At 41.6% G+C, this 27,077-nt stretch overlaps 2 protein-coding genes across 3 annotated transcripts in view; one reads left to right on the top strand and one right to left on the bottom strand.

Moving 5' to 3' along the window:
- aasdh (aminoadipate-semialdehyde dehydrogenase) overlaps positions 1-2,658 on the top strand; it is a 6,457-nt gene extending 3,799 nt beyond the window's left edge. Inside the window, exons 9-14 of the mRNA XM_062424021.1 lie at positions 1-21; positions 101-815; positions 954-1,117; positions 1,367-1,492; positions 1,603-1,734; positions 2,216-2,658. The exon at positions 1-21 is cut by the window's left edge and continues 98 nt beyond it. Of these exons, the coding sequence (XP_062280005.1) occupies positions 1-21; positions 101-815; positions 954-1,117; positions 1,367-1,492; positions 1,603-1,734; positions 2,216-2,611 (1,554 nt within the window). The 3' untranslated portion in view covers positions 2,612-2,658. The remainder of the gene's footprint in view (positions 22-100; positions 816-953; positions 1,118-1,366; positions 1,493-1,602; positions 1,735-2,215) is intronic.
- Positions 2,659-2,846: 188 nt separating this feature from the next.
- On the bottom strand, positions 2,847-23,104 carry cracd (capping protein inhibiting regulator of actin dynamics). Of its 2 annotated transcripts, none has more exons than XM_062424703.1 (9): positions 23,026-23,104; positions 11,286-11,454; positions 10,633-10,765; positions 10,390-10,545; positions 10,069-10,281; positions 7,583-9,953; positions 6,344-6,534; positions 6,099-6,261; positions 2,847-4,425 (listed from the first exon to the last, which is right to left on the bottom strand). In XM_062424703.1, exons 3-9 carry the CDS (start codon positions 10,672-10,674, stop codon positions 4,265-4,267), a joined length of 3,297 nt encoding a protein of 1,098 aa, XP_062280687.1. In that variant the 5' UTR covers positions 10,675-10,765; positions 11,286-11,454; positions 23,026-23,104; the 3' UTR covers positions 2,847-4,264. The 2 variants fall into 2 exon arrangements, with proteins under 2 accessions (XP_062280687.1, XP_062280686.1); XM_062424702.1 differs by lacking the exon at positions 23,026-23,104 and adding an exon at positions 11,680-11,894 and having other exon boundaries at positions 10,069-10,284.
- Positions 23,105-27,077: the final 3,973 nt, after the last annotated feature.

Genomic DNA, 27,077 nt, shown 5'->3' with positions numbered 1-27,077 from the left:
ACTCTTCAGTCTCTGTGGCAGGTATGGCATGTTTTTCACAACTTTTCAAACAACTCACTTTCTACACATGTTCACACTCCACATTTTGACCAATCAACAGGATACTCTGGGTCTTGCTGAAAACGCAGCTATTGAGGAGGAATCCAACTTCCTGTTCAGTGGAGGAGATTCTCTGAAGGCGCTGCGCCTCTGTGAAGACATCCTCGCTGCTACGGGAGCGACCTCACCTCAACTTTTGGAGGTGGTACTCGACGGGACCTTCTCCGACGTGCTGCGACACGTTTCCAGGGTAACGCTGATGCTTCCAGTTGAGAAGAGCCCGTCATCAGCGTCTGAAGCTGCGAAGCGGCAGGATGATGCTCCCTCTGTGGTGCTAGGGAAGAGGAAACGTAAAGACTCCACAGCAGCGGAGAAGCCTCAAGAAGGTGCAGATTATTTTGAGAATCAGGTTGTTAAAGTTATAAGAAGAGCAGGCGATGTGAGAGACATCAGAAATGCAGAGGCAAATAAAAGCTTGCAGGCCGATGCACTCAGAGAAAAGGATGTGAATAAGAAGGTCAGTGATGTTAAATCTAGAGCTCTGGGACTCAGTCTGAGCTGGTCCTCAGACACAGGCCGATGTGTGGACGCCTCCCCGGTGCTTTTAGTTCAAGAAGGAGCAGACGAGGCTAAAACAACAGCGTTCATCGGCTCGCACTCTCACAGGATGCAGGCTTTAGACGTGGACACTGGCAGCCTTCTGTGGGAGAGAGTTCTCGGGGGCAGAATCGAGGCCTCGGCTGCCGTGTCTCAGTGCGGGCGCCTCGTGGTTATAGGTCAGTGTCTATGATGAATGTCTTCTTTTTGTTGAAGTGACTGTCCTTCAGGATCACTTTTGGATGCACCGAACTTGCTGACTCAACAATTCATTTACTTTCCTATTTTCTTACTACGATTTTTTTGTATTTCTCCAGGTTGCTACGATGGCTGCGTGTACTTCTTGTGCGCTGCTTCTGGAGAGACACGGTGGACGTTTGAGACAGGAGACGCTGTGAAGAGCTGTCCCGCTGTAGATCCCCTCACAGGTCTGGTGATGGTGGGATCACATGACGGGCACGTTTACGCCCTAAACCCAAAGGTTTCTGCTTTTATTTAGTTAAAACTTTGGAATAAAGATTCTATTTTTACACAATGAAGTACACATAATTCCCCTTTCTATAGATCTCTATCCAAGTATAATGCATGAAATAGTGAGATTTGTGGTATAAAGTGTTAAGTCACTTCTACCACATGGCCTCAGTGTATTTTATAATATTGCTTTGGTGTAATTGAACAGATAGATGTGACTGATAAAGCATCAAGATAATTGTGTGTTGTGTTTTTTTAGGTTCGACAGTGTGTTTGGAAGCATCACTGTGGTGGTGGAGCTGTGTTTTCCTCTCCGTACCTCAACGCCTCACACAGACAGCTGTATGCAGCATCACTGGGAGGTCATCTGCTCTGTCTCAACGCTGTCAGTGAAAACAATTACAAACATTTGACATCAGTTTTGTTTTTTAGATGGGATCAAACATGACTGCAGTACTGTGTGACAGGTGTTTTTTTGTCTTTTGTTTGTCCCAGGATAGCGGACAGGTCCTCTGGTCTTACTGTAGAGACATCCCGTTCTTCTCATCGCCAAGCGGCTCCTCTGGTGACGTGGTGATTGGTTCGGTGGATGGAAACATCTGCTGCTTCAGCAGTACGGGGAAACTGGTGAGAAACAACACAAGCATGAATTTTATTTAAAACAAACAGACTTTAAACAGTAAATTCAGCCCTTACACACCAACAACACTAAATCACATTATCTTATCATTAAATGTGTAGATCACTGAATTTAAGCAAAGAGGTTTTTGTTACTATTTCTATTCGTTTTACTCACTGAAAAGAGGAAGAAAAAAGAAATGTCATCTCATTCCTTTTGATTACTTTCACAGTGTTACATTTGATGCATTATTTGATGGCCATTTAATTCAAAAATGCAACAATGATCCAAATTCAGTGTTAACATACAAATAGTTGCGATTGTCTTATAAAACCTTTGGTGTTATGCATTAACTAATTTGATTCAGGTGTTGCTATGGAGCCAAAATTAGGAACGTTTTGTATTATGAGCTGATACGTTGTGAAAATTGAGTCAATGCTTCTGCAAACTAGTGTAATACTTCAGTGTGCCACTCTTGTTTCTCTGCAGCTCTGGCAGTTTCTGACAAAGGGACCCGTCTTCTCCTCTCCGTGTGTCACACCAGACCTGCAGAGAGTCCTGTGTGGATCACATGACGGTAGCCTGTACTGTTTGAACCGTGCCGACGGCTCTTTGGTTTGGACTTTCCAGACTTCTGGGAAGGTGTACGCCAGTCCGTGCGTGTTTGATGGCTCTGCTGTAGGCAGGAGGGGGATTCTTGTGGGCCTTGCCTCCACAGATGGCACCATCTGGATTCTGGATGTTGAAGATGGACAAATGTTGGCATCATTTACTCTACCAGGAGAGCTGTTTTCATCCCCAGTGGTGTGGAAACAGTCTCTCATAATCGGGTGCCGCAATGATTATGTGTATTGTTTAAAGCTGACTGCCAAAGAGGAAACGTAGAAGGATGAAATGTATTTTTACAATATTTTTTTAATAAACACTGCTGTCTTTTATGTCTGTGTCATAGCAGAGAGGGTGCTTTGGGAAATTAGATTTTAATTAAAGCTCCGGGTTTAAGATGTGAAACTAGAACAGGGAAATAATGAGTCCATTAGGTTCAGACATCAGTATTTAATTTACATTATTCATAACATTTTGTATCTCTTTAAGAATTTTCTCATGAATATCTCTAAGTGGGACAAAAAAGTGCAAATAATACCAAACATTTTTTTGTTACATATAACACTGCGTACACTACACTATTGTGCACGACCAAAGTTAGAAACAAAATGACAAAGTGACTCAGGCCTCTTTCTGACCAAAGCTCTGTTAACGCCTTTGACTTACATACAGTACATACTTACATACATACAGATCATTAAGTGAGTGGCAGGAAATGAGAATGCTGGAGTTTTGTTTTTTGTTCTTTTCTTTTCATCGAGGAAATGCTTACATTATGTAAGATCATATCACATTTACGAGGAAGTGATGGCATAAGCCTACAAACACAAGTGTGTTACAGGAATTGTATGTTACAGCAAGCAGGAAGTGTCTGTCTCCATAAGCAAAGCAAAAAATCCAAGTTACGTCATCACACAGCAGTGAGTGTAATGTGCAGTTCACTGTAAATGCCCAGTAACACTTGTGGTCTTCAGTGCTGTGTTTAGGTGCACCCACCGTGTGTGAATATGACAGAGTCTGTTTAGTGCTGCTTTACAAACAGATTCTAGTTACTTCATAATGGCAAATTGTTCAATAGCTTCTTGGAAAGCTATCACAGTCGTCACGGACACAGTGAGCATTGTTATGCTAAGGTTTTGAGTATGAGTAAAAAAAAAAAGAAAAGAAAAAAGGCTTCTTTTGTACATGACAAACAAGGCTCAGAGAAGAGATATACAGTATTGTTTCAACATGGATAAATTCGTTCCTTCACATAAATAATACCAACAAGAGAATACGGCAGAGAAGACGCCTGTAACACTTCCATCAGCTGTCACCAAGCAGATTCAACAGGGTCATGTCGAGTTATTGTTTCTGGTAGCCCTTAAAATACGATTCAGACAGTTACCCTCTGTTGATTAAACACTGTCATACGTCAAAGCTTCACCTCTAATACAGAAGTGTCTCACCTCATATTGTGTTTAGTGAATTATGTATTTACAACCACGGTGACACAGTTGGCTACAAAATTTTAAAAAAACAAAAATGGGTTGGCCAGCCATGGTTGTGATTGGCTGCTGAGGACTGCAGTCCCTGACTGCGACTTGTTCATTCTATCTGTGTCTTTTGGTACATATACTTTGTGTGTTTGTATACAGTATGCACATGCTCGCAACAATTGTTTACATATATCTGTGCGATTGTATTGGAGTATTTGAATGCGAAGCGCACTTTTACATGATAATAGTACCAGCCAGTGTAGGGTGGAGGTTACGAGGTGATGGAGGGCTCTACTTGTTTCACAGTCAGGAGAGTTTTCATGTTGAGTGATGACATCTGGAGTTTGGGAGGGGAGGACAGGTAATGCTGACTCAGGGGCAGTGTGCAGTCTCGATGCAGGCCAGAGCCCAGTGTGGAGTTGGGGTTTGGGGGAGGGGGTTGCTGCTGATGGTGTTATTTGATGATCTGAGGACAGTCGCTCCAGGCTTTGGCCTTTCGCTTGGCCAGGGCTAGCCAGGCCGGCTCTGTGGACACCTGCGGAGAGTCACTGGAGGGGAAGCGCTTTGACACCTCCTTGACAGCAGGTGGCGACGGTGTAGAGTCCGCAATCTCAACTGAAACATCAAACCAAGGACAACGTTTAGTTACAGCTCTATTCATAACACTGATCATAACACTTTTATACTCATTTTAAGTAAGATTAAAGTCCCCCTCTCATCAAGAATGTGTTTAGAATTGTGTTACTTCACTGTGATTTTTGAGCTCCACTCTGCAGAATGATGTGCAGAGTTTGACACCAGAAGCTGTTTTCATATTCATCTGCTGAAAGTGGAAAATTTCTCTGTGTTCACCTGAAATCTGAGTTAAAAACATGTAGTCTACCTACTAGCAATATTTTTGACGTCACAACTAGTTTGGAGCCAATTCTGATCCAGTAGATGTGGAGACATGAAGCATCCAGTGCACAAAACACTGAGAATGAACGTTACAGTGAAATAGGAGACATCCTGCACCCAACAGGTGAAATGAAAAATATTTGAACATTCATAGATACTGCAGTTTTTAATGGAGGACAAAGAGAATCAAACATGTTTATTTAAGTAATTGAACCATTTCTGTGTAAAACAAAATAGATAGATAGATAGATAGATAGATAGATAGACTTTATTGTCCTTTCCAGGATGATTATTTTCACATTCCGTACAGCCACGAGAATTACACAAACAACTTCACAGGTTACAAGAACAACATCAATACCACAGACGTATACCCGCCACCATACATACATCCATTCCCCACAGTTACAATCTCTTCATTCTTTGGTTTAGTTCAGTTATAGCATATGGGATGAAGCTTTTGCTGAATTTGATTTTCTTCCAAGCCAGTGACCTGTATCGGTGGCCAGATGGAAGGAGTGTGAAATATGTGTGCAGTGGCTGTGCTATTGAGGTCTGAGAGGTTGGGGGTGGGGAGCCCGATGATCTTGGCAGCCTTGTGTGTGATCTGTATTAGTATTAATATCTTAGACAAATTATTATTCCAAGCATAGTTTTTTTGTCCTAATTGTCAGGAGATCATATTTTCAATGTATTCTATTCTTTCATCCATCATAATTCCTTGGAGCTTAGAGTTGATGTCGTCATTTATCTTGTTTTGTCGGACCAACAGTCCAAACCCCCCAAATATTTAGTTTACTATAATGTATGACAAACAAAATAAGCAAATGATCACATTTGAGAACTTGGAACAATCAAATCTTTACTATTTTTTTTTACAATTTATTCATCAAATAATATAAATATCAAATAAGTTGTTGATTGTTTTATCCATTGATCGACTGATTGTTGCAGCTTTTCTTCTAATGAGCAGTATATTAAAAAAGAAATCATTTTTTATCAAGAACAAATAATTGAAATATTTGAGTGTCAGCACATTGTAAATATGACTTGAGAGCAGCAACTTATGAGCATACGATGCTTATGATAATTAATATGATAAATATTGTGCGATTATCTAGTCTACATATTATCAAAAAATATTGAAATATGTCCATTTTCCCAGAGACCATCTCCAGATGGTTTATTTTGTCTGAACAACAGTCCAGACAGAACAAATTACAAATGAAAAGAAAACCGTATATTTATCTGGAGTATCTGGAGCCAGTAATGTTTGGCATTTTCACTTGATAAGTGACTCAAATGATTGTTCAATTACCAAAGATTAATCTCTCAATCAAACAACCATCAGCAGTATATGGCTGTGCTGATGTGTACATGCAGGTTCTTACCAGTGACAGAACTGGGTAAAGTGTTGGCTTTTTTCAGGTGGTCCCGACGCTCAAATCTTCCCAGGAGGCTGTCTGGTCTCTTGGGCTCCTCTGGTGTCTGAGGTTTAGAGCTGGGACTGGTACTTCCACTTCCTCTGCTCTCTGTGGGGCTCACCAGCGTAACCTGTGAAAGAGATTTGTAACTGCTTGAGAGGAAGAACACTGTGTGCGATCAATACAGATAACAGTCAATCTGGGACACATACGCTGTCTCTATCTTTTGAGTGTTTTTCTGCCAGTTTGGCCTCTCTTTGGCTACGGCGGTCCTCTCGGTTCTGCTGCTGCTCCCTGAAACCCTTCTGCTTCTGCAGCGCCAGTGTGATCCATAACGGCCCAGCTTCCTTCTCCTGGACCTTCGCACTGTCGAGTGAGTGCCTGCTCTGTAGTGATGGTTTTTCTGCAGGGGAACACATGCATATTGGCAAATTGTTAGAGCTGTGTATCGATTGAAGCTAATGACACTCGCAGTTAAACTTTTGAAATGAACATATATTTGCATAATGAGGGAGAATGAGCAGATGTCATTTTAGGATAAAGATAAAGAGATAAGTGAACAATAATTTGTGTCTGATATGGTTTTTGTCAGGGCTGCCAACACTTATGCATTGACCATGAGACCCATGCAATGGACATTTTTCACATGCTCTCACGCCACATGTCTGTTTTCTCATGCAGTGAAAAGCAAATTCATAACTGATAACATTACAACACGAACAGGAGACCATCAGGAAGAAAACGAGAAATATATACAACTACTATTAGATTGTAACGTGTTCCCATGCATGCTGCTCAGAGTAATCTCAATTAGAAGCTCTTCTTTACCCCCTGCCAATTACATATCTTTCCAAATTCCCATTTTAAAACAAAACCAGGCACCCGTGGACCTGAGAGACTAAAGTTGGGAGTGTTGGATGATGGGAGTGGCTTGGTGAGGAGCAGAGATATTTTTTTTAAAGTGTAATATTTGGAAACATAAATTAGCAAGAAGAAAAAGTCTGATGAAAAGTTGTTGGTTCATAAGGCCGGAGAGAGGTTGTGTGGGTCAATTTATCACAGTTACCGCCCCGTACCCCCAACTAGGGACAAATCTCATTCCAAGCTGAACTCAAAAATTAGCAGCTCTGTTTTTACACAAAAAAGTTCACAGTAGAGTTTTTACATAAATCTAAAAACATGTCTGGAGGGGATCTTTAACAAAACAGTTTTCTTTCATTTAAAAAATTAAGTCAACTTTATGGTGGATTTTATTAAGCTAGCTGTTTCCTCCTGTTTCCTGACTTTATGCTTAACTAAGCTCATTGCTGCTGGCTGTAGCGGTATCGATCTTCTCATCAAACCCTTGGCAAGAAAACTAAGAAACATATCCCTCATAATGTCTAACTTTTTCTTTAAGCCATTTCCCGATCAGCACTAACAACACAGTGCCTACTCAAAGTGACACTGACCTCTTTTCATGAGCTCTGTCTTTCTGTCCACCTTCTCTCTCCAGGGGATGTTAATGGAGGGGAAGAAGGATCTCTTCTCCTTCGGCTCTTCTTCCCCTTGGATCTGGCCATGGCTGCTCCTCTGCAACTGGGCCACCGCTGATGGTTCCTCGCTCCTGTTTGGCTGCTCCTGGCTGGGTGAATCTGCGCCCCCAGTTCTCAGAACTGTGGCCTCACCGGGAGAGCCATGGACCACTTTAGGTAACGGCGATGGGGGAGGTGTTGGGGTTGCTCCAGTAGGTTTGGGTGACGTGGCTGGTCTTCGGTAGAGCGGTGGCTTTGAAACCACCTTTTCGCCTTCACTGTGTGCGGTCGGGCTGGTAGACTTGACTGATTTAGCACGGGGGATAGGGGAGGCACATGCATGTAAGTATTTGCCGATCACACAATCTCTCTGAGGCGATGTGGGACTTGATCTGTCAGAAAAGACAGAGGAAGCATCAGAGTCTGGCTCGATGGGGGTGAGAGGTGAAGGGACGCCATCAAAGCTGTCTCCTGCACTGTAGCGTTTCTTCCTTTTCTCTGTGGACTGTTCGTTGTGAAAGCGGAGGGAGTAGTTGGTCCTCCTCAGCTTAATGCCAAAAGGTGAGGGCTTGTCTTCACTGCCTGAGCCCCGCTCCTCTCCCTCCTCTTTGCTTTCAGGTGCCTCTGTCTCACTGTGTCCCCTGCTCCTCAATTCTTGCCCCTCAGGTTTGTCTCCAGGGCTGGGAACCAGGAAAGAGGGGAGGTCTTTGGCAAACATACATTCCTCTGACCCTCTTTCTACAATACGGACAGTTTTACTGGTCCTGTTCTGAGGTTTACTGGTTGGTGTTGGTGAGGATGCAGTAGGGCTATCAGATGGAGGAATTTCCTCTCCTGCTTCTTTCTCATCTGTAGTGAACACCTCAGAGTTTCTGTTTGAATCTCCGAACTTCTTCTTTGCGGGGGTGATGGAGAACTTGGCGCTGGCTGACATTGTCTTCCTGAGGTTCGTGTGGGCGAACACAGGCTGTTCTTCACTGCTGGGCTGAGGCTGGTTTTTGCTCGACTCTGGGTACTCTTCATACTTTCCTTCTTCTACCCCCTTGAATATCTTCGATCTGATACTAGCCCACTCTGCCAGGACGTCAGCACTGGACTGGTCTGTAGTGGGAGAGGACTCATTGAGTGATTTGGTTTTGCCAGACTTGCGGTCTGGTGAAGTCTTGCTCTTGGTTGGCGGTGTTCCCTGGGCCTTTCTATCCTCTCCTAAACCCAACAGAGACTTGCAGGCGGTGTCTTTGATCTGGTCCAAATTGACAGCTGTTCCACAAAGCTGGGCGCCTGTCACCAGAATGGCTGTGTGGGGGACATATGGAGATGTTGGCAAGTTGGGGGAGTCTGGTCCTTCAGAGGAGGAGACCTTAGCACCTTCTCTCTGATCAGCGGCAGCACTGCTCTGGTGGCTGGAGGTCGGCGTAACGGGCGTCAGGTTGACCTTTTGGAACAAAATCTGTTTTTCTCCAGAGGAAACTTTGAAAGAGAAAGGCCTCTGTCTCTCCTCCATCTCTCTCCAGCGCAGCTCCTCAGCTCTCCTCTGCCTCTCCTGTGGATCTGAGCTGCCATCTGGATCCTCTACAGACAGCCTCCTCTGCTCCTCCTCCTCCTTTCTCATTCTCTCCTCTGCTTCTATTTTTTTCTTTTCTTCAATCTCCTGCAACCTCTGCTTTTCTGCTTCCTCCTTTTTCTTCCTTTCCTCCTCCTCTCTTAGCTTCTCCAAACGTAGACGCTCAGCCTCAAGCTCCTCCTGCCTTCTTGCCTCCTCCTCCTCCTCCCGCTTCTTTCTCTCCTCATCTTTTCTCCTCTGCTCTTCAAGTCGTCTCCTCTCCTCCTCCTCCCGCTGTCGGCGCTCCTGTTCTTCTCTCATCCTCCTTTCCTCTTCCTCTTTCCGCATCTGCTCTTCCTCCTCTCGCCGCCTCCTTTCTACCTCTTCCCTGATCCTTCTCTCCTCTTCCTCCCGAATCCTTCTCTCTGCCTCCTCCTGAATCCTTCTCTCTTCCTCCTCCCTAATCCTTCTTTCTTCCTCATCTTTACGGATGCGCTCCTCCTCCTGCTGTTTACGACACCTCTCCTCCTCCAGTTCATGCAGCCTCAGCTCCTCTGCTCTCTTCCTCCTCTCCTCTTCCTCCTGTCTGAACCTCTGTTCCTCCAACTTCTTTTTTGTTTCTTGTCTTTCCTCCTCATGGAGTCTTTGTTTCTTGAAGCTTTCAAGCGACTCCTCAACAGATGTCCTGCGCTGATCAACTGTGGAGACACCTGCTGCCTCGAAGTCCTCTTGCAGCACACCAGGCATAGATACCTCTTGGATCTCCTGGGGATGTGGAATAATGATTAGTTTGCTTATCCACAACTAAGGTTTGCAAATCTCACAAAATGAGTCAACAGCATGCTTAGACCCACACAACCTGACTATAGCTTCGACTCACCTGTGTGAACCGCCGGTGTTTGCGGGAAACCCTCTGATTTTTCGGTTTGACGGACAGTTTATGCTTGGCAGCGGTGTTGTCTAAGCGAGGAACAGACTGCGGGACAGCATCCAGGTTGATAGACTCGATCGTACCAGTAGGTGGAAGAACTCGTTTGGACCTCAGGGACTTCACTGGGGTGCTGTGCGATCCTGCTTGTTGGGTCTCCTGGACCTGCTTTTGTCCCAATAACAAAGCATTTACTTACTGATACACATCTCAGTCTCACTGCTTTTAAAAATTTAAACCAAATTGTCACCAGAATAAGATAACAAGTTTCACCTTTGGCTCTGTTTTTGCTGGCTCTACTTCCACCTGTGCCATCACCTTCAGAGGGCTCTGGGGAACCTCCTCCTCATCTGAACTGCCCTCATCTCCCTCACTCCTCCTCAGAGAGGGAGGTTTCTGGCCGAACTTTATACTTTGTGCTATCTGCCTCTGTGTAATCAACAATAAAGGTTACATGTTAATACCATATATAGACAGAACAGAACTGATCTCGGTGCACATTGCTTTAAGGCTTACCTGCAGATTCCGAACTTTATCAGAGACGTTTTCCTGGGACATGGTGTGGTCTAGACTGGGCTCGGTCACAGGCTCCTCTGGGATAAAGATGCTGTCGTGTGAGAGAGCTCGAGATCCGATGGGATTCAACTCTCTGCAGAAGAATAAGAGCGTCTTCAGCATTGCAGTGTGTCATTATTGTCTGTCATTCATTCATTTATCATGAGCAGGGCTGTAGTGTCGCTCCACAAATCATTTCACATAAAGAAATGAATGACCTCTTTACACACCAGCAGTTTCCACACATCAATTAGAGTCTCTACTTATGTCGACCCTTTCATGAGCTGTATATGAGCAGGGCCTCACCCTTTTCTCAACAGATTGCAAAAAAACAACTTCCAGCGTTTATGAGAGGCTTTTTTTTAGCACTTTCACTTTCCTGTTGAGCATGAATGGATGCCCTAAGACAAAGTCTGATAAGAAGCAAAGTCGTTTCTTGGATAAAATCGGTTAAAGTAGATTTTTTTCACTATCTAACTAAGGTGGCAAGCATTTTACAAACTTCCTGTACCGACACTAAATTATTGATAAGATTTGGGTGTAGCTTTCATCTGCTATAATAAAAATCACGCAAGAACAAGCTCAGTTTTCTTATGCACTGCTCAAAAACTTACCTCAGATTTTGATTGGGCTCCTCATCGTCAGAAACAACTCCATTGCATACTTCCCCAGTAGAAAAACTCGCTTTTAGCTCTGCTCCATCAAAGCCCCCTTTAGCTTCCCGTTTCTTCTTCTTCCCAAACAGTCTTCTGAAGGGCTGGAATTTGCCCTGCCGCCGTTTCTCTGTTGGCACATAAAACAGATGATAACCACAGCTAAATGCAACTGCATCATCAATCTCCATATCTCGCCCTCAGGCAAGATAACGAGGCAGGACGGTGCCTGTAGGCGTGTCTTTGTGTATCTGCGTGATAGTTAATGAAATGCAATTGATTGAATGAACAAAAAAATAAATCACAATAGCAGATGGAATGAGAAGAAAACCTTGGCTCTTTGGTTGATACTTACTCTTATATACAGGAAGAGGGAAAAACAAACACCACGCATAAAAACAGAGCACCCGCAGTCAGAGCAGCTTTAAAAATGTGGTGATCAAATCCTTGAATTGCAAAGTAAACATAAGCAAAGTCCATGATTTCTTCTGAGAGAAAGGACAGCAGTGAAAACCCACCATGACACTCATGGCTTAAAGAGTTTTGGTCAAATGTGTGACTCACATCACATTTAACCTGCAGTATTTGAGCAACGCTTTAATAGATAACAACTCTCCAAGTTACGCAAAACCAAGGGGAGTACAGTTTTTTAGAGATATTTTTTGGAGAGGAGACAGGAAATGAGGGTAAAGAGGGGGGAGGGGTATGACATGCAATAAAAATCCCAAGCCAGAGTCCAACCAGGAATGTTGCGCATGCACTGTTAACGTACGGTTAGGTGCTAAGATTATACTTTGACTGCTACTTAATGACACATATCAAACTTAATCACACTGATCCATAGGTCAGTGACATTACTCCTTAAACTGCGCCAAATGATAACAGGGGCAACATGCTGCCAAAGATAAAACAATGAGCCGACAGTTAACTTGTATAAAAAAGCAATAGTTGTAAAAAAAGCCACTTAATTATTGCTGGTTCAAGGAAGTCACGAGTTTACAGTTACAACTCAATAAAACTAAGTTTGGACTTTTGGTTGATATCTTTATTTCTTCTTTGTGCTTCATGCCAGAAAGTTATACACATGAGCTAAACTTTCCCATGCGCAAAAGCTGTAGTATCCCAAAGAAAATGTAAACAGATATCTCTTAGTTTCATTTCAAAATGTAAAAGTGAACTTTTCTGGCCTTGTCTGCTAGTGTAAGTCCGTCAGTGTGTTTTTTTTTTGTCTGTGTATTTATTTGTGTGTCTGAGTACTTGTGGAGGTCCGCGGGATGAACGAAGTGGGTGAAGTTACAGAGCTACAAAGCTACTCTACACCACTGTGCAGACAGGCGTTCTCAGGGCTCTGTGGGTATCCCTTTCAGAGCTATAAGTAGCAACTGGTGTGGGATTTCACATCACATTCTGCTCACCATACCAGAGGCATCATGGGAAATTATACAGTAGACTCATTTTCCCACTTAGCTCCTTTACCCTGAAGTTAAGGTTTTGTACATGTATTCATATTGAGGCAATTCAGTAGAAACACAAAGTGGGGAATTCATGATTCATTTGCTGTCTTTGATTGTCTGAGTACTATTTGTTTGTATAAAATGGGACACTGCCCAGGTTTCATTTAAACAGAATGCTTTTACCCTTCAAATCTGAGAAGCAAACAATCAATAGAAATCAGTAAACTCTAAAAAGACGACATTATCAGTCTTGACCATATCAGTAATGTCATTACACTGACACCTTCGTAACAAAGGCCAACATTGTCCATGTACTAAATATGACAAATGTGACAGATGACACAACCACATTTTCACTTTACTGGAAATCTCTAATGCCTCCAACTTACTCTCAACGCCTTGAAGATATAATCTTGTTCTAATTAAATTGGAGAAAATTATATTTTTAATTGTAATGCTTCTGACCCCCTTTTTCTCTTTTTTTAAATTTTACAGAAATAGTTAGACATTTTGAGAAATATGTTTGGTTTATTGCCAAGAGAAGATTTAAAGTAGTAGATCACACCTGTACAGTAAATATAAAGCTATCTAGCAGCTAGTTAGCTTAGCTTAGCATAAACACACAAAAATAAGAGCTGACCTTCTCTTGTCCACTAAACTCACTAATTAACACATTAAATCGTGTTTGATTCATCAGCACAAAAACCAAAGTATAAAAATGACAAGTTGTACTTTTTTTGTTGCTTTTGTAAGGTTGCAATCAACAATTGTTTTCATTGTTGATTGATCTGTTCATTATTCTCTTAATTAATAGATTAGTCCTTTGCTTAAATGTCAGGAAGAAATTTCATGTCCATGTTGAGTCTGAGATTTAAGAATCATCAATCATTCTTCTCATCACTTGACAATCATTAAAAAAAAATCTGTCTTTTGTTTAAATAGATTTGTGTTTACATAGCGCGCTGATGAAATTGATGACATGCTCAATACTCTGTCAGACCCACTGCCACTCTGTCTGTCAAAGCAGCCAATGATATTATGCTGAGACGCTGATGTTCTGTTTCCCTGCAGCATGCTCTCTCAGCATCAGTGCCCGTCCAGTGTTTCTACTCTGGAACAAAGCCCATAATGCACTGCCATGGGCATGCTCACACACTCATGCGTGAAACAAGAAAGGACACTTTTTTCAGCAGCGTAGACGACTCAGCAGCAGCAGCAGCGGCAGCACTCCACTACCAACCTCACACTAGGGTTAACTATTGTTTCCTGTATGTCTGTAGTGCAGTGTGTTTTCACCCTGGTCCTCTGGACTCAGACTCAGACCCCTGCTGGTTTTTTAATTCTAGCCATCTCATCAGGAAATATTTCACATCTGGTAGAGGGAAATTAACTAGCTGGGGGAAGAGAAAACCAGCAGGAGTCTGGCTCCCAATTACAGTTTATTTTATTTTTTTCTACTTATTGCTCACATCTAAGGTAAAATTCACACAATTAAACAGCTCACATGTCTAATAACAAGAGAGTCAGCAATTCAGGGTGCTGTGGAGTAAATTACTGGATTTTCTGTGTCATTAAAAAAAATGGTTTGAGATTTAGGGAAATGCAGGTCAGATCTATAAATATAAAGCCAGCAGCCAATTAGCCTAGCTTAGCATAAAGACTGTAAACAGCTTGCTTGGCTCTCTCCTAGGGCTCAAAATCCTCCCACCAGCACCTCTCAAAGCTGCCTAAAATAACTAAGTCATGTGTCCGACTATTTCTGTTACTGTTTTTCCCATTTCAGTTTTGTACAGATTTGTAGCTGTTGAACAGAGTGAGGCTAGCTGTTTCTACCTAGGTCCAATCTTTCTGCTAAGCTAAGCTAACCGACTGCTGGCCGTAGCATTATATTTAACAAACGATATGAGAGTAGTATCAATTTCCTCATCTACTTCTCCACCAGAGAGTGAATTCATACATTTCCCAAAATGTTCAACTAAACTTCAGGCCTTTATCTACTAAACGCTGTCTCTTTCAATTCCTGGACATAAATGAGGCTTCTTGATATTTTGACATTGATGTGTTGTATTTCTTTCACACAACTCATTGAATCTTTGCTACATGGGTATATGATGAACGCTGATGAAGTGTTACCTAAAAATTGCTTAAAGGGATAAAATAGAGGTTAGTGAAGTAGAGAAGTTAGAAATGTGGACACAGCAAACCACCAACAAATCTAAAGGCTACTATAAATCTCTTCTATCAATTCAAACCCATCACCACACCACACAGTCCTTAAAGAAACAGTGAAAAAAAGAGCATTACACCAAGGCTAACAGAGGTAATCCTCATGATGTTATCACTGACTCTGTTTTAAGCACTGTCTCTTTAAGATGCATCTAAACGCACTCATTTTTTCCTATTTACCTGGGCCTTTGGATTCGGTTACCTCTAAATGCATGTCATGCTTAGTTTCCGTGGCGTCCGTCGCCATGGTCACGGCACACCTTGGCTGTAGTGAGAGAAGAAGCAAGTGAGCATGGGGGGGGGGGGGGGGGGGGGGGGGGGGTGCTCCTTTACTGCAGGTTTAAAAGGAGCAAGTGTGAGCTTTTAATGAAGGAGAGGAGATGAGAGGAGAGCAGCCCAGACTGAGAGGAGACAAACATGAGAGATCAGGTGAGCGGCTCTGTACATTTACTGTGCTCGAGCTGAGCTAAGGTTTCACTTCCACTAGTTTTGCTTTTTATTTCGCCCTCTCCATCGCCTCTAGCTTTATAATCAAAAGGCTCAGCTTGGTTAGTTCTTGCGGAATAGCTCTTAATAAAAAATTGAATAAAGCCTGTGACGTTTTCAAATCAAGATATGTGCTCTGAGGCCTCTCTGATGTGACTTGTTGGTGCAGAAATGGTGGTGTGGAAAAGTCAGTGATACATCTGACATGACAAGTGGTTGGGGGTTGCAGGAAGTACTGAAATAAAAGACAAAAAAGTAAGTCATCCACTTCTTTTATAGCAGCTGATTTGAACATGCTCACTCTCTCTATGATAACCCTTTGTCGTCTAATATAGATACAACAGGAACAATCACACAACCCACATGAACCACCTCTTATTTACATCTCATGAACTGACAGGAACCAACACACCACAGACAGCTTCAGGAACCCTAAACCCGTGCATCCTCCAGCCGAAACACTCAACACTTGTCTGCAGCAGAGGTTTTCTGATGTGCTGCGGAAATGTGTGTTGTGTAAAACCACAAGCGCCCGGGCCAGCAGTCGAGTACCACACAGTGTGAGACAGTACTGAGAGAGCCGGAGAAAAGCCTGCTGTCTCCAGTGGGATCAGCATGTCGTGGGCTTCCTTCCTGAGGGTGACAGAACTGGACAGACTCTCTCAGAAATGTCTCGCCCAGAAAGGCCCTTTGTGCTCTCTGACTCCAGCCAGTACAGAACAAGGAGCGAACAAGCATGTTTGGTAGTAGGAGTGTGTGAACACAGACAGTGTGTGTAGCAAAGAGAGAAACTGTATGTGCTTTTGTCTGCCGGCCTGAAGAGATCTTTTTCTTGTATTGTTTGTCTGTTTGTTTACATGTGTTGACTTTTCTTGGCTGCCACTGCTAATATTAAGCAAGTAGCCTGTGCATGACTTGTGTTTGTGTTTATTGGTGCGAATGTTTGTAGGCCCACTGCTGCAGAGGACAGACTCAAGGAGCAGAGCTAGAGATGGGATGAGAGAAGCACGAGGAGCAGCCATGTGCTCAACAGAAGCAGAAAAATGCCTTTGACAACAGCTGCATCATAGTATGGCGGTGGCATAACGCGATGCCGGGTTGCAGCGCTGTCCAACGACCCAGCAGCTCAACATCATTTAATGGTGACACGGCTCTGCACCAGAGCGGGCGAGACAACTACCAGAGTCCAATGGCATGGCTTAGTGTTGTAGCGGCGTGGCGTCGGCTAACTGCTATAACCTTAAAGCACAAGTAGCTTGCTGACAAAGCAGACAGACGAACGTGGTTGAGCTGTGTAACAGTTTACCTATTTCAGTTGCACAGCTTGTGATAGCTGCGCACCACTGCAGTAAAACCTTAGGGAACATCGATCTGCCCTTCTGCACAAAGCTTGTTTTACCCAGATGACCGTCTCCACTGCCTCTGCTGTGGGAGGAAATTGTGACATAAATATAGAACAGAGACACAACAGCAGGTTTGGGTTTGTTAGTTTGTTGTGAGGAACATGAGTGTGGCACGGAGGGTGACATGAGGAGGGGTGGATGAGGAAGCATGTGAATAGTACAACTATCCATCAGGATGGATGGAGTGACCAAAAACTGTGTCTGTAATAAAATAAATAGGTTTTCCCAGTACACACAACTCCCCCCAATCTCATTCTTTACTACTCTCCAAAGTTTGAGCAGCCTCCGGTTTCCATGGCAACATATTAGCCAGAGCAGACAAACACAACACAGAATCAACCTCCACATCAGACTCTTATCACTATAAACAGACTGAGATAGTTCACAGACCTGCATATATGCACAAACACTGCATGTGGTTGTTTTAACAGCAGATGCAAAGTGTTAGTTCATGTGCACAAGGAGGGAGATTTTTGTATATCCAGCACACACTATATTTGAAGGAGTTGGGTAATTTATGGAAAATTAATATCAGAGGTGTGTGATGATTTATCATCTTCTCGACCAGTCATACTACTGCTGCAAAAACAGAGAGTTTATGTGACAGGAGTTCCCTTCTAAAAAAAACATGATCAAATTTAACTACACTTTGAAATATGAAATTCTACTTTCACAGACAAGTTGAAAAGAAGGTCTTCATGTGTGGTAACCCAGTGTTTCTGGATGAGAATAAGTGAGTGAGAATTTTCAGGGGGGAGAAGTTCACTGTGAACTATGGTTGTCTGATGCGTCCCCAGGATGTCACTATCTCCTACATCTGATGGTTTGTGACACAAACGGAGACAAAAGTAGAGCAGAGCACTGCAATGTACCAATGTATGATGTATGAAGCACAGAATTTGGTGTGGTGATTTTGCAGCAGTCTGATGTTGAAGGCTTTTTATATAGAGTATGGGTTGTGAATGACATGCTGGTGTAAAGCATCTATTTATGAAATGGATAATAATCAAATAAGCTATTAATGTGATGTTGACGTGGCTGTATTAAGTGTCTATTCAGAATGTTTATTCACATTATTTAGCATTATTATGCAATAGCTAAACATTTCCATCATGCATTTCACTTACATTTGCTGATGGAGGCACAAAATCATCAACTGAGTGATGTTGTGCAGAAAAAAACTGTGGGCCTGTTTCACCTACTCTTTCCCATTTTCATATATTCATATAATCAAAACAAACTCCATTCTTGTGACACACGCATGTAGGCAATGCAAAATTTATCTTCAATTCGTGAACATTAGCAAGTGTCACTCCCACCATTTGAACTCTGTGTGCAGTTCTCGACAGTAGCTTTTTTAAAATGGGCCTCTGGTTCGTATACAAATATTTCCAGCACAGTTTTTATCAAAATACCAATGTAATGTAACTCCATGTTCTATTTCAGTTGTATGTATCACCTTTGTGCCATACACATTGTACAGGGCACAAAGATATCAAAAATATGGGGAAACTGCATAAAAAACGCAGATTGCAGCCTGTGCCAATGTTCATGCCCCAATGAAAATGGAGCCTCATGTGTTCAGCATGTCTGACCCAAACCTATGTCAGCTTCAGTGAGAGCTGAGGCATAGTGTGGTAACAAAACTACGATGTTGCTGTTAGGCTGTACTTCACTCAAATCCACAAACGTGAACCCCATGGTGATGCTAGTGGAAAAGTCAAGGTGTCACCAAAGTGCAGATATTGTGTGCAATGTCTGCACACAATTTTATGGCAACCCATTCAATATCTGTTCAAGATAATTCAGTCTGGCCCAAAATGGTGGAGCGACCAACAGACCAACATTGTGATCTCTGGAGCCATGCTGCTAACCTGGCTGAAAACCTGATTAGAGGTGCCCAACAAACACCAATATCCATAAATACATTACCAGATAAAGCACACCCTATTCCAACAGGCCAGCAATAAATAAACACAACACTGCCTTGATGATTACATAATGTTCATTTTTTTCAGACATTATGCTGTAAGGTAGTGGCATTTGTCCACACTCTAGATGTCCAAAGGGTGCATGTGGAGAAACAATGGACTATAGAGTGACACACAACATGTATCACATGACCATGATTATATTTTCCACACCGACCAATGGTTAGCCAACAATGCTCAAGTGTGCAAACAACAACAAAAACAACAACAACAGAGAGGCCTTCATCTCTTGACTGAGCATCACACACCAACACTGTGACTTTTGATATTCACAGCTGACATAGTAATATTGATACGCTTCATTAAGTCCTTGCACACAACCTGAACAGTGGTTTTGCCCACAGAATGCCACGGACGATGAGAGAATGAATGCAAATTATAGTTAAAGTCAAACTACAGCTACAACATCTTCACGCTGCTCTAAAGGGCAAATGTTATAGATTGATGTAGAAGAATGCCTTCTTACCGTCCTGCAGTGGCTCTGTGTGCGAGGGTATCTATGAGTGTGTGGCCGTTCCACCTGCCTGCTGTCACTGTGGATCTAGGGCATTACCTGGAGTCAGGTGTCAGATACAGTGAAGGCTTAGCTATGTGTGTGTGTGTGTGTGCGTGTGTGTGTGTGTGTGTGTGTGTGTGTGTGTGTGTGTGTGTGTGTGTGCGTGCGTGTGGGCGTACAGAAAAGTGACAGGGTAAACATCCCCTGATATTCTCATATTGATGAAAATTTGATCGCCCTTCCAAGGTACAGTCTGTACTGAGGAACGAAACTCGTGTCAGAGTGGGTGCAAGAGTGCAGGTGCGTGTTGGAGTGGAAGCGCATGTACAGTCAGCCGGTCCGAGGGGAGAAGGCGTGTCGGTGGGGGATCGGTGTAGAGTGAGCGCTGAGCGGGGAGAGATGGGTGTTCTGACTGTGTCTGTTAGTGCTGCTGTGCTGAGGAGGCACAAAGTCACACTTTGTTTTCAAGCCAGATAGCCAGTGCAGGAGAACAGAGTGGCATTCATCTTTTTCAACTGGCTGGTGCCAAACAAAGGCTTTCATTGTGGGTTAACAGTAACCGTGTATGCACATGTGTGATTATAATGGTTTGTAATGTGTTGCACCACAAATCCTTAATAATGTTTCGGTCACGAATGGTTGTTTTTTAAGGCAAAAATCATTTCTAAAGGAAAAAACTACAGCTGAGTCTGGTAGCCTTCAAACCAAATGACTGAATAAAATCCTGATTTTATGGTTGTACCAGTCTAAATGTGGAATCATGATGCCATCAACATGGTGTTAGTGTGTAAAAAGGCCGGCTCCAACACGCGCACTCAGTTTTGGCAGGATCACACTGCAGTTTCACAGGGATATGGTAATGATGGGGCTTTACCAACCTGGATGCATTGGATATATTACAGCAGTGTAGCACTTCTAAGACAGACTGCTCTCTGACCGAATCTGCGCATAAATAGAAACCCCCAGTAAAGCAGCAAAAACATGCTTTCTCTCTCTCTCACGCAGACACACACACACGCACACACACACACACACACACACACACACACACACACACACACACACACACACACACACACACACACACACACACACACACACACACCCACCTACGCAGAGCACATTCAGAGAGTCTTCATGACCCCACTTTATGTGTAAAGCAGCACAGAGACGAGAATCAACCGCCATCAGTGATACAGGAGATACCACCGCACTTGACATGCACTAAACCAGTCATTCATAATATTCATGAAAATTTGAGCTTTAAAAAAAATGCCTGAATAATTTTTATTACATACCATACAAATCAGGATTGCATTAAAAGATGAAAATATATCAGTGTATTTAATTATATTCCATATATGGATGATAGGGAAGGCCTAAATCTTCATAGTCTCTGGAAATTGCTCAACAGCCTCGTGATCAGATTCTTTGCAGATGTTATCAGTTAATCTATAATTCTGTTGTCCATGCTGGATTTCTATAATTTTGTTATCTGGTCTATTCTGCACACATAACATCTGTTGCATATGTGTCCATCCTGGGAGAGGTATACCTCCTCTGTTGCTCTTGAGATTTCTTACATTTTTTTACATGAGTTTTTCCTCATTTCAACCGAGGGTCTAAGGATAGAAGATATTTTATTACTGTGCAGGTTGTAAATCCCCCAGAGGCAAATTTGTGATACTGATCTATACAAATAAAATCAGCTTGACTCTATGACAATGTATCATAAATATCAGTTTAATGCTGTATTTCCTTGTTACTCTGGATATACACTGACATTTCTGATGTGACCTAAATGCCTCAAACACATCAGGGAAGAAAACATTCATGAATATTAATAACAATTTTAATAGACTACACACTGAATGGTACATTAATTGTGGAGTTGATGATAACTAGCACCACACAGGACTGAATAATTAGGACAGACCTCATCAAAAGAGGAGTGAACAGTAGACTGTTATTACAAATGTGAGCGTGCTTTAAACGAGGACAGCACTGATTCTAACACCAATGTCTGTATAATACAAAGTATATCCACTACTGTACAAACTACTGATCATCTTAAAATTAATGACTGAACATAATACATGCTGGAAGGTCAGGAGATGTGATGCACTATGATAAAATACTAAACTACATGACGTGTGGACTGAAGCCACCCATAATAAGAATACACTCTAGATCAGGATCACAGTATAAGTACATACTGTTATACTGTAACATATCAAGGTACATATTTCCAGCTGTACTGTACAACTACTGGTTAAGTGAATTCAAAATAGCACTTTGAAGCGCTATTAGGTGGCGATTCTATGTTTGTCTAAAGTGCAGCCACATCACTGCAAATCAATTGACATTTAAACGCATAGAAAACATTGCATCAGACTTTCTTTGTCTGAGTGGCTGCAATTAAATCCAAATCTGTAGCTACAGTTTTATCTGAGGTCAGAAGGTGATGTATGACTCAGGTAAAATGGATGCTGTTTGGCACTGTAAAGGCACTCCACAGATGTCTCTGAGAAAATGTTCATTAGTCACCATTTGAGTTGTGATGACAAGATAACTCAGTGAAATCACTGTTTCTGTGCAGCTATGTGTGTCTGAGACTCTTCATACTGGATATTAAACTGATGGTTGCAGTATTTCATTAAAAACATTGCTCTTGAATCAGGATGGTGAGCTAGTCTTAAAGGTTTCCTCTGCAAAACACAGAGCTGAATCGCACATGACACACCTCTGTAATTTAATGTATCATAATTCATGTATCTACAGAACTACAGACAAGCATTACAACGCAGACTGTCAGTCAATCAGGTGCTGAAGCAGCCAAGCAAAAAACAGACCAGTTTACACAGAGCAGCACCATAAATCCAACACCAGCAGCCTGTGAATTCATTGCTGGCAAAATGCCATCCATTCTCCCTGCCTCTGTGTGTATCAGCACCAGAGTCCACTGACGATGACAGTAATGCAGCATTGATTTAAAACGCCTTTAAATGACGCGTAGAAAAATAGATCCACAATTTCATTTTTTTTATCGCACATGCCGGGCCGCGCCATATGGCCTGTGCATGGGATTCCAGCTGACTCAAACCCCCCTGACTATTCAAATGCTGTATTGTGTGTGGGTTTTTTGGAGAAAGGCGCGGATTGCATGTACAGTACTACATCAGACCTAAAGGCACGGATCAATACGTAGCCGTTAATGGCAGATTAGCGGATGCGAGCCGCACAGGGATTACAGTCTATTAATTGCAGACTAAAAGGCGCCCGGAGAACAAAGAATCTGGCCTTTGCTTTTCACACATATAGCCAAAGATGACACCCAAATGGCGTTTAATTGGTTAGTATAATTTTTGGATTTAATAAAGTACCGATACATTCCAATTTGGCCTGTTGACATCGGCGTTTGCGCTTTTCAAATCGGATCAAATTGCGAGTCCCAGCCCATTTAAGGCGCACACACACATGCACATAGACACACACACATCTGCGAAGGATGGAGCAGAAGATCTGTGCAGGTCAATGAGGAATGAGAGGTGGGATGCATTGACAAGGTCATCAGCGCCGTGAAAATGGAAAACATTCAACATAAACACAAACAACATGTTAGAAAAAAGAAAGAAATCCCACCACCTTATTTTAAAACGCGATTCCTCCCTCCGATCAGTGCTGAGGTAGCCCACGGCAGGCAGCTCCGACCCTTTTGTGTTGCTGATGCTGCGGGTGCCCGACAGGGAGACGCACGCACGCACGCACGCACAGACAGCCCCGCACAGCTGCACGCGTGCTTGATGGGAGATGGGAGGGTGTGGCTGAGAGAGAAAGGGCGAGCGGCGGCAGGCAGGCGAGCACACGGTGCAGCTCCGACATATGAGCTCTCCTGTCACGATGCGAGCACGTTACTGTAACGTAAACTCGTGATTTTCGAAAGTCATTAAAGAAACGAGGAGATGAATGGAAACATTTAACCACCTCGAGGAAAAAAACACCGTGTGCTCGTGAAGGTGTCAATCCTACTGGGATATGACAGTGGTTACTGTATGGAGAGTGTATGAGTAATTGGTTTGGGTGTTTATAATCTACAGCTGTACTGTTTCAGTTTACATTATATTATTATTATACTATATACAGGATATTTTCCAATTCATACAAATAAGCCACAGATCTGTTGACTTGTCTTGTGTTATCTTCTTAAAAGAGATCCCAAAGTCAGGTTCAGTTTTAACCACAGTAAAAGGTCATTAAGATTCAAAAATGAAAATATGTGTTTAAATGAGCAATTACAACCCTGAAAAATAAGCTCAACTTTAGTTAAATGTGTCTTCATTATTCAGGGATAATTTATGCATTTGTGCAAAAAAATGTTATGATTAAAAAACAACATATAGCCTACAGTGATTTTTGTCTCTGCCATGAAGAGCTGTATTGAGTTATATTGTGTTACAAAGATCAGATAACAGGTTATCAACATTTAATATGAGCATTTATTTAACAGCATTTAGGTTATCAGTGTATTAATTCAAAAGAATCTGTCTAATAAATGTCCAGTCATAAAATAAGAAATATATATAAATATATAATAAGAAATGTCCATTTTCATCAAGTTTTTAAAAACAAAAACTCTTAAGAGATCACTTTAAAACGTGATAAAATGTATACCAATTTTACGGATCACATGCTAATGTGGTCGCTATTAATTACAGGAAGTGAGCAAAGGATTAATATTAGAATTAGTTTATAGTAATAGGCTTTACAAAATCAAAAAGCGGGCTAAATATGCAGCTGCTGTCAGCTAGTGTGAGGTTGGTGTAATCTACACTTACAGATTGACACTTAGCTGTTAAGAGTGACAGGCCTTGTATTTCCATTCATAATTAAACAAACATGTCACAATCATACTGCTGTACATTTAAATACATTTCCATTCACCTTTAATAGGTTTATTTGTTTGTTAAAGATTGTGTAGGTTTTCTGTTTGCCTTGTGGGTCTAAATGTAACACCTAATCATTAGATTCAATATCTGCAGTTAATTTGGTTCAGTCACTTTAGGATGGTTCCTCTGCTGTTTTATGATGATGTCATCTTTATGGCCTAATCACAGGCAGGATTTTATAAATACTGAGCCTCCCTAGTGGGGCTAAGACTCATGAAGAAGAAATAATTGAAGACTAAAGAATGAATCTATGCATTTGGTTTTAACAGTAGTCAATTAGGAAATAATATCAGTGCCAACACATAAGTGAAAATCGGACTAGAATCCAACATTAGTCACAAATACGGCCAATTTTAAAATGATTCTTTTTCAGTTCAGTTCCTTAATGCACTGAGATCACTTTTAGTGTCAAAGAAGTTGAGCAAAAGAGCACAACTGCAGTATCTTTCAGTTTTTGCCCCAAATTAAGTGTTCTAACACTCGTTACTCAAGTTCATCCAAACAATAAGCCATAATCTAAAAGTTACACATGGTTTGACAGTGAAAATCAGTGTATAAAAACAAGGGGAGAAGCTTAAACTTAATATGCAATAAGATCCCTGAACTCAATGGAAAGACCCAACAAAGGCCACTTTTGTAGCAGGTGATAACAGACAGCATGACTGCAGCAAGGTAGGCTAGTTGTTTATTCAAAGCTGCTGCAGTGCAGTAACTTATAATGTATTAGCATATTTCTTACCATGAATATTTTTGCCACTGAAAATGTCTGACCAGAAACTCCTGATTGATTCTGTGCGCAACAGTTGGGACATGTCACATTTTGACAGCATATAGGTTGACAGTTTGTGAGTTCAGACCTTGAACACAGCTGCTGTTTCCTAGTTTCTTGTTTTGAGTGCGTAGGTCAGGTTGACTACAGTCTATGTAAGGCTACAGCCTGGTATGTCAAACATGGCTTTGACCAATCTTGCTTTGAGAGGAACTACAGCACCCCCATTACCATTCTACCATTGTTCTAAAATGATCCATGAGTATTTTTATCAACCATATTACCAACACCATATGGTTAAGACCAGTCACAACCCAGATGGCATAAGATTGAATTACTTAGTATGTTTTTTCTTATAATGCAGCTCAACATTGAGGAAAATTCCTTGTATGTGCAAACCTATTTGGCAATCATTTTCTGATTCTGATCTCTTATGGATGTAGTTTTCTCATCAATGTTGTTTTTGCCATCAAAATCTGTGTAAAGTAATGATTTGCAGCTGTATAACTTATGATGCTTCATGTAATAGAGTAAAAAAGGGAAAATATGCATAGTGCTCAAAATTTCTTCAAGTGTGTTGTAGCCACTTCTAATAATATAAAAATACATTGACAGAGCCCTGTTACCCATAATTGATACTGTTTTGGGACATTAATTGTCATTTTTGACATAGTTAAGACTGGACGTTGGATGTTCAGCATTGAAAGTCATTTAATCTGTGAAGGCATCCAACCCAGTTTCATCACAGGGCTTGCTGTACTTTTGATTACCTGCTACGTGCTCAACTTGCAATACCAAGAGGAAGCTGCAAGGACACTTGAGTTTGTTAAAGGTAAATCCTCTCCTGGTCTTAAATATTGTTCAATATTGTTCAATTTAAGTGTAATGCTGAATTCAGATCAAATCTATTATAACACTACATGTTTTTGAATCACAATTCTTCCTCTTTAAAGAGAGATTAAGAGAAAGAATCCCCCACCCCTCCCTCTTTCTCTCTCTCTTTGAATATCAAATCAAAATGTAGTAACTTCATTGGCTTGTCAGTAGTTTTTGTGTTGCCAAAGCACTGCAGGACAAAATATATACGCATATACCAATGTTTGCCAATAAAATGAATTTAAGTTTGAATTTTATATCAATAGAGAGAGAAGGAGAGAGAGAGTGAGAGAATAAACAGCGAGGGGAATAGAGGAGGGCTTCACTATGCTTGCACATGCAGATTGAACCTAGAATAATGCAGGCCTTTAAAACTTGTTACTAACAGGATATTTCGTCAGAGGGTAAGGCCATTATAACACTGGTTTGATTTGCTTTTATTTCCTCCTTGGTGTGAGTAATTGGGATGTCTTGGTACCCTTGAAAAACATGGCATATGGCATTATTGTTAGGTTACATCAGATTAATTATAGTGATATTTATTTAACATTTAAAATACTAAAATCATCAAGGATAGTATTATAATTGCTATTTTTATCTTGAAGGTGTTCTAAAAATCTGCTTAACACTTTTCTGTTCCAAAGTATAAATATATAGAGTCACATACTGTCATAATGGAAACAACTGGTATGTGTTAATCATATTTACTATTATCAGATTTTGTCCCATCTGGTAAGATTTTGGCTTTTATTACAAAAATGAAACCCATGACCAAAACAGTCATTGTGCTACTTATGGATGGAATTATAGTGAAAATAAATGATTTTTATTGGGGGTCCCCAGTCCCTACTTTGAGGACTTTATTTTGGAAATAATAACTGGACGCCCCCTTTACTCCAATGAGCTTGACATGAGTTTCCTGGTTTAAAAATGTCCTGTGAGGAAATGTTAGATACTTGTGTTAATCACAATCCAGACTCATTCTGACTGCAGTTGTTTTCACTGCAGACATTTAGTTTGGTAGTTCAGAACTTATATGATGTTCCTAAGGAGGGTTTTATTTTGACAGTTCATACAGGAATCGCTATATTTAAAGCTGGCGGACT

Source organism: Scomber scombrus, chromosome 8 (genome assembly GCF_963691925.1).
Source record: "Scomber scombrus chromosome 8, fScoSco1.1, whole genome shotgun sequence".
NCBI classification, from domain to species: Eukaryota; Metazoa; Chordata; class Actinopteri; order Scombriformes; family Scombridae; genus Scomber; species Scomber scombrus.
The sequence above is the reverse complement of the archived record's forward strand: the minus strand, read 5'-3'. Positions and strand labels throughout refer to the sequence as shown.

Coding starts and splice junctions, on each gene's coding strand:
- cracd (XM_062424702.1), bottom strand. CDS start 10,674: ATGTCCCAGGAAAACGTCTCTGATAAAGTTCGGAATCTGCAG. Junction 9,954..10,068: donor AACACCGGCGGTTCACACAG/GTGAGTCGAAGC, acceptor CCACATCCCCAG/GAGATCCAAGAGGTATCTAT. Junction 4,426..6,098: donor TTTACCCAGTTCTGTCACTG/GTAAGAACCTGC, acceptor TTGATGTTTCAG/TTGAGATTGCGGACTCTACA.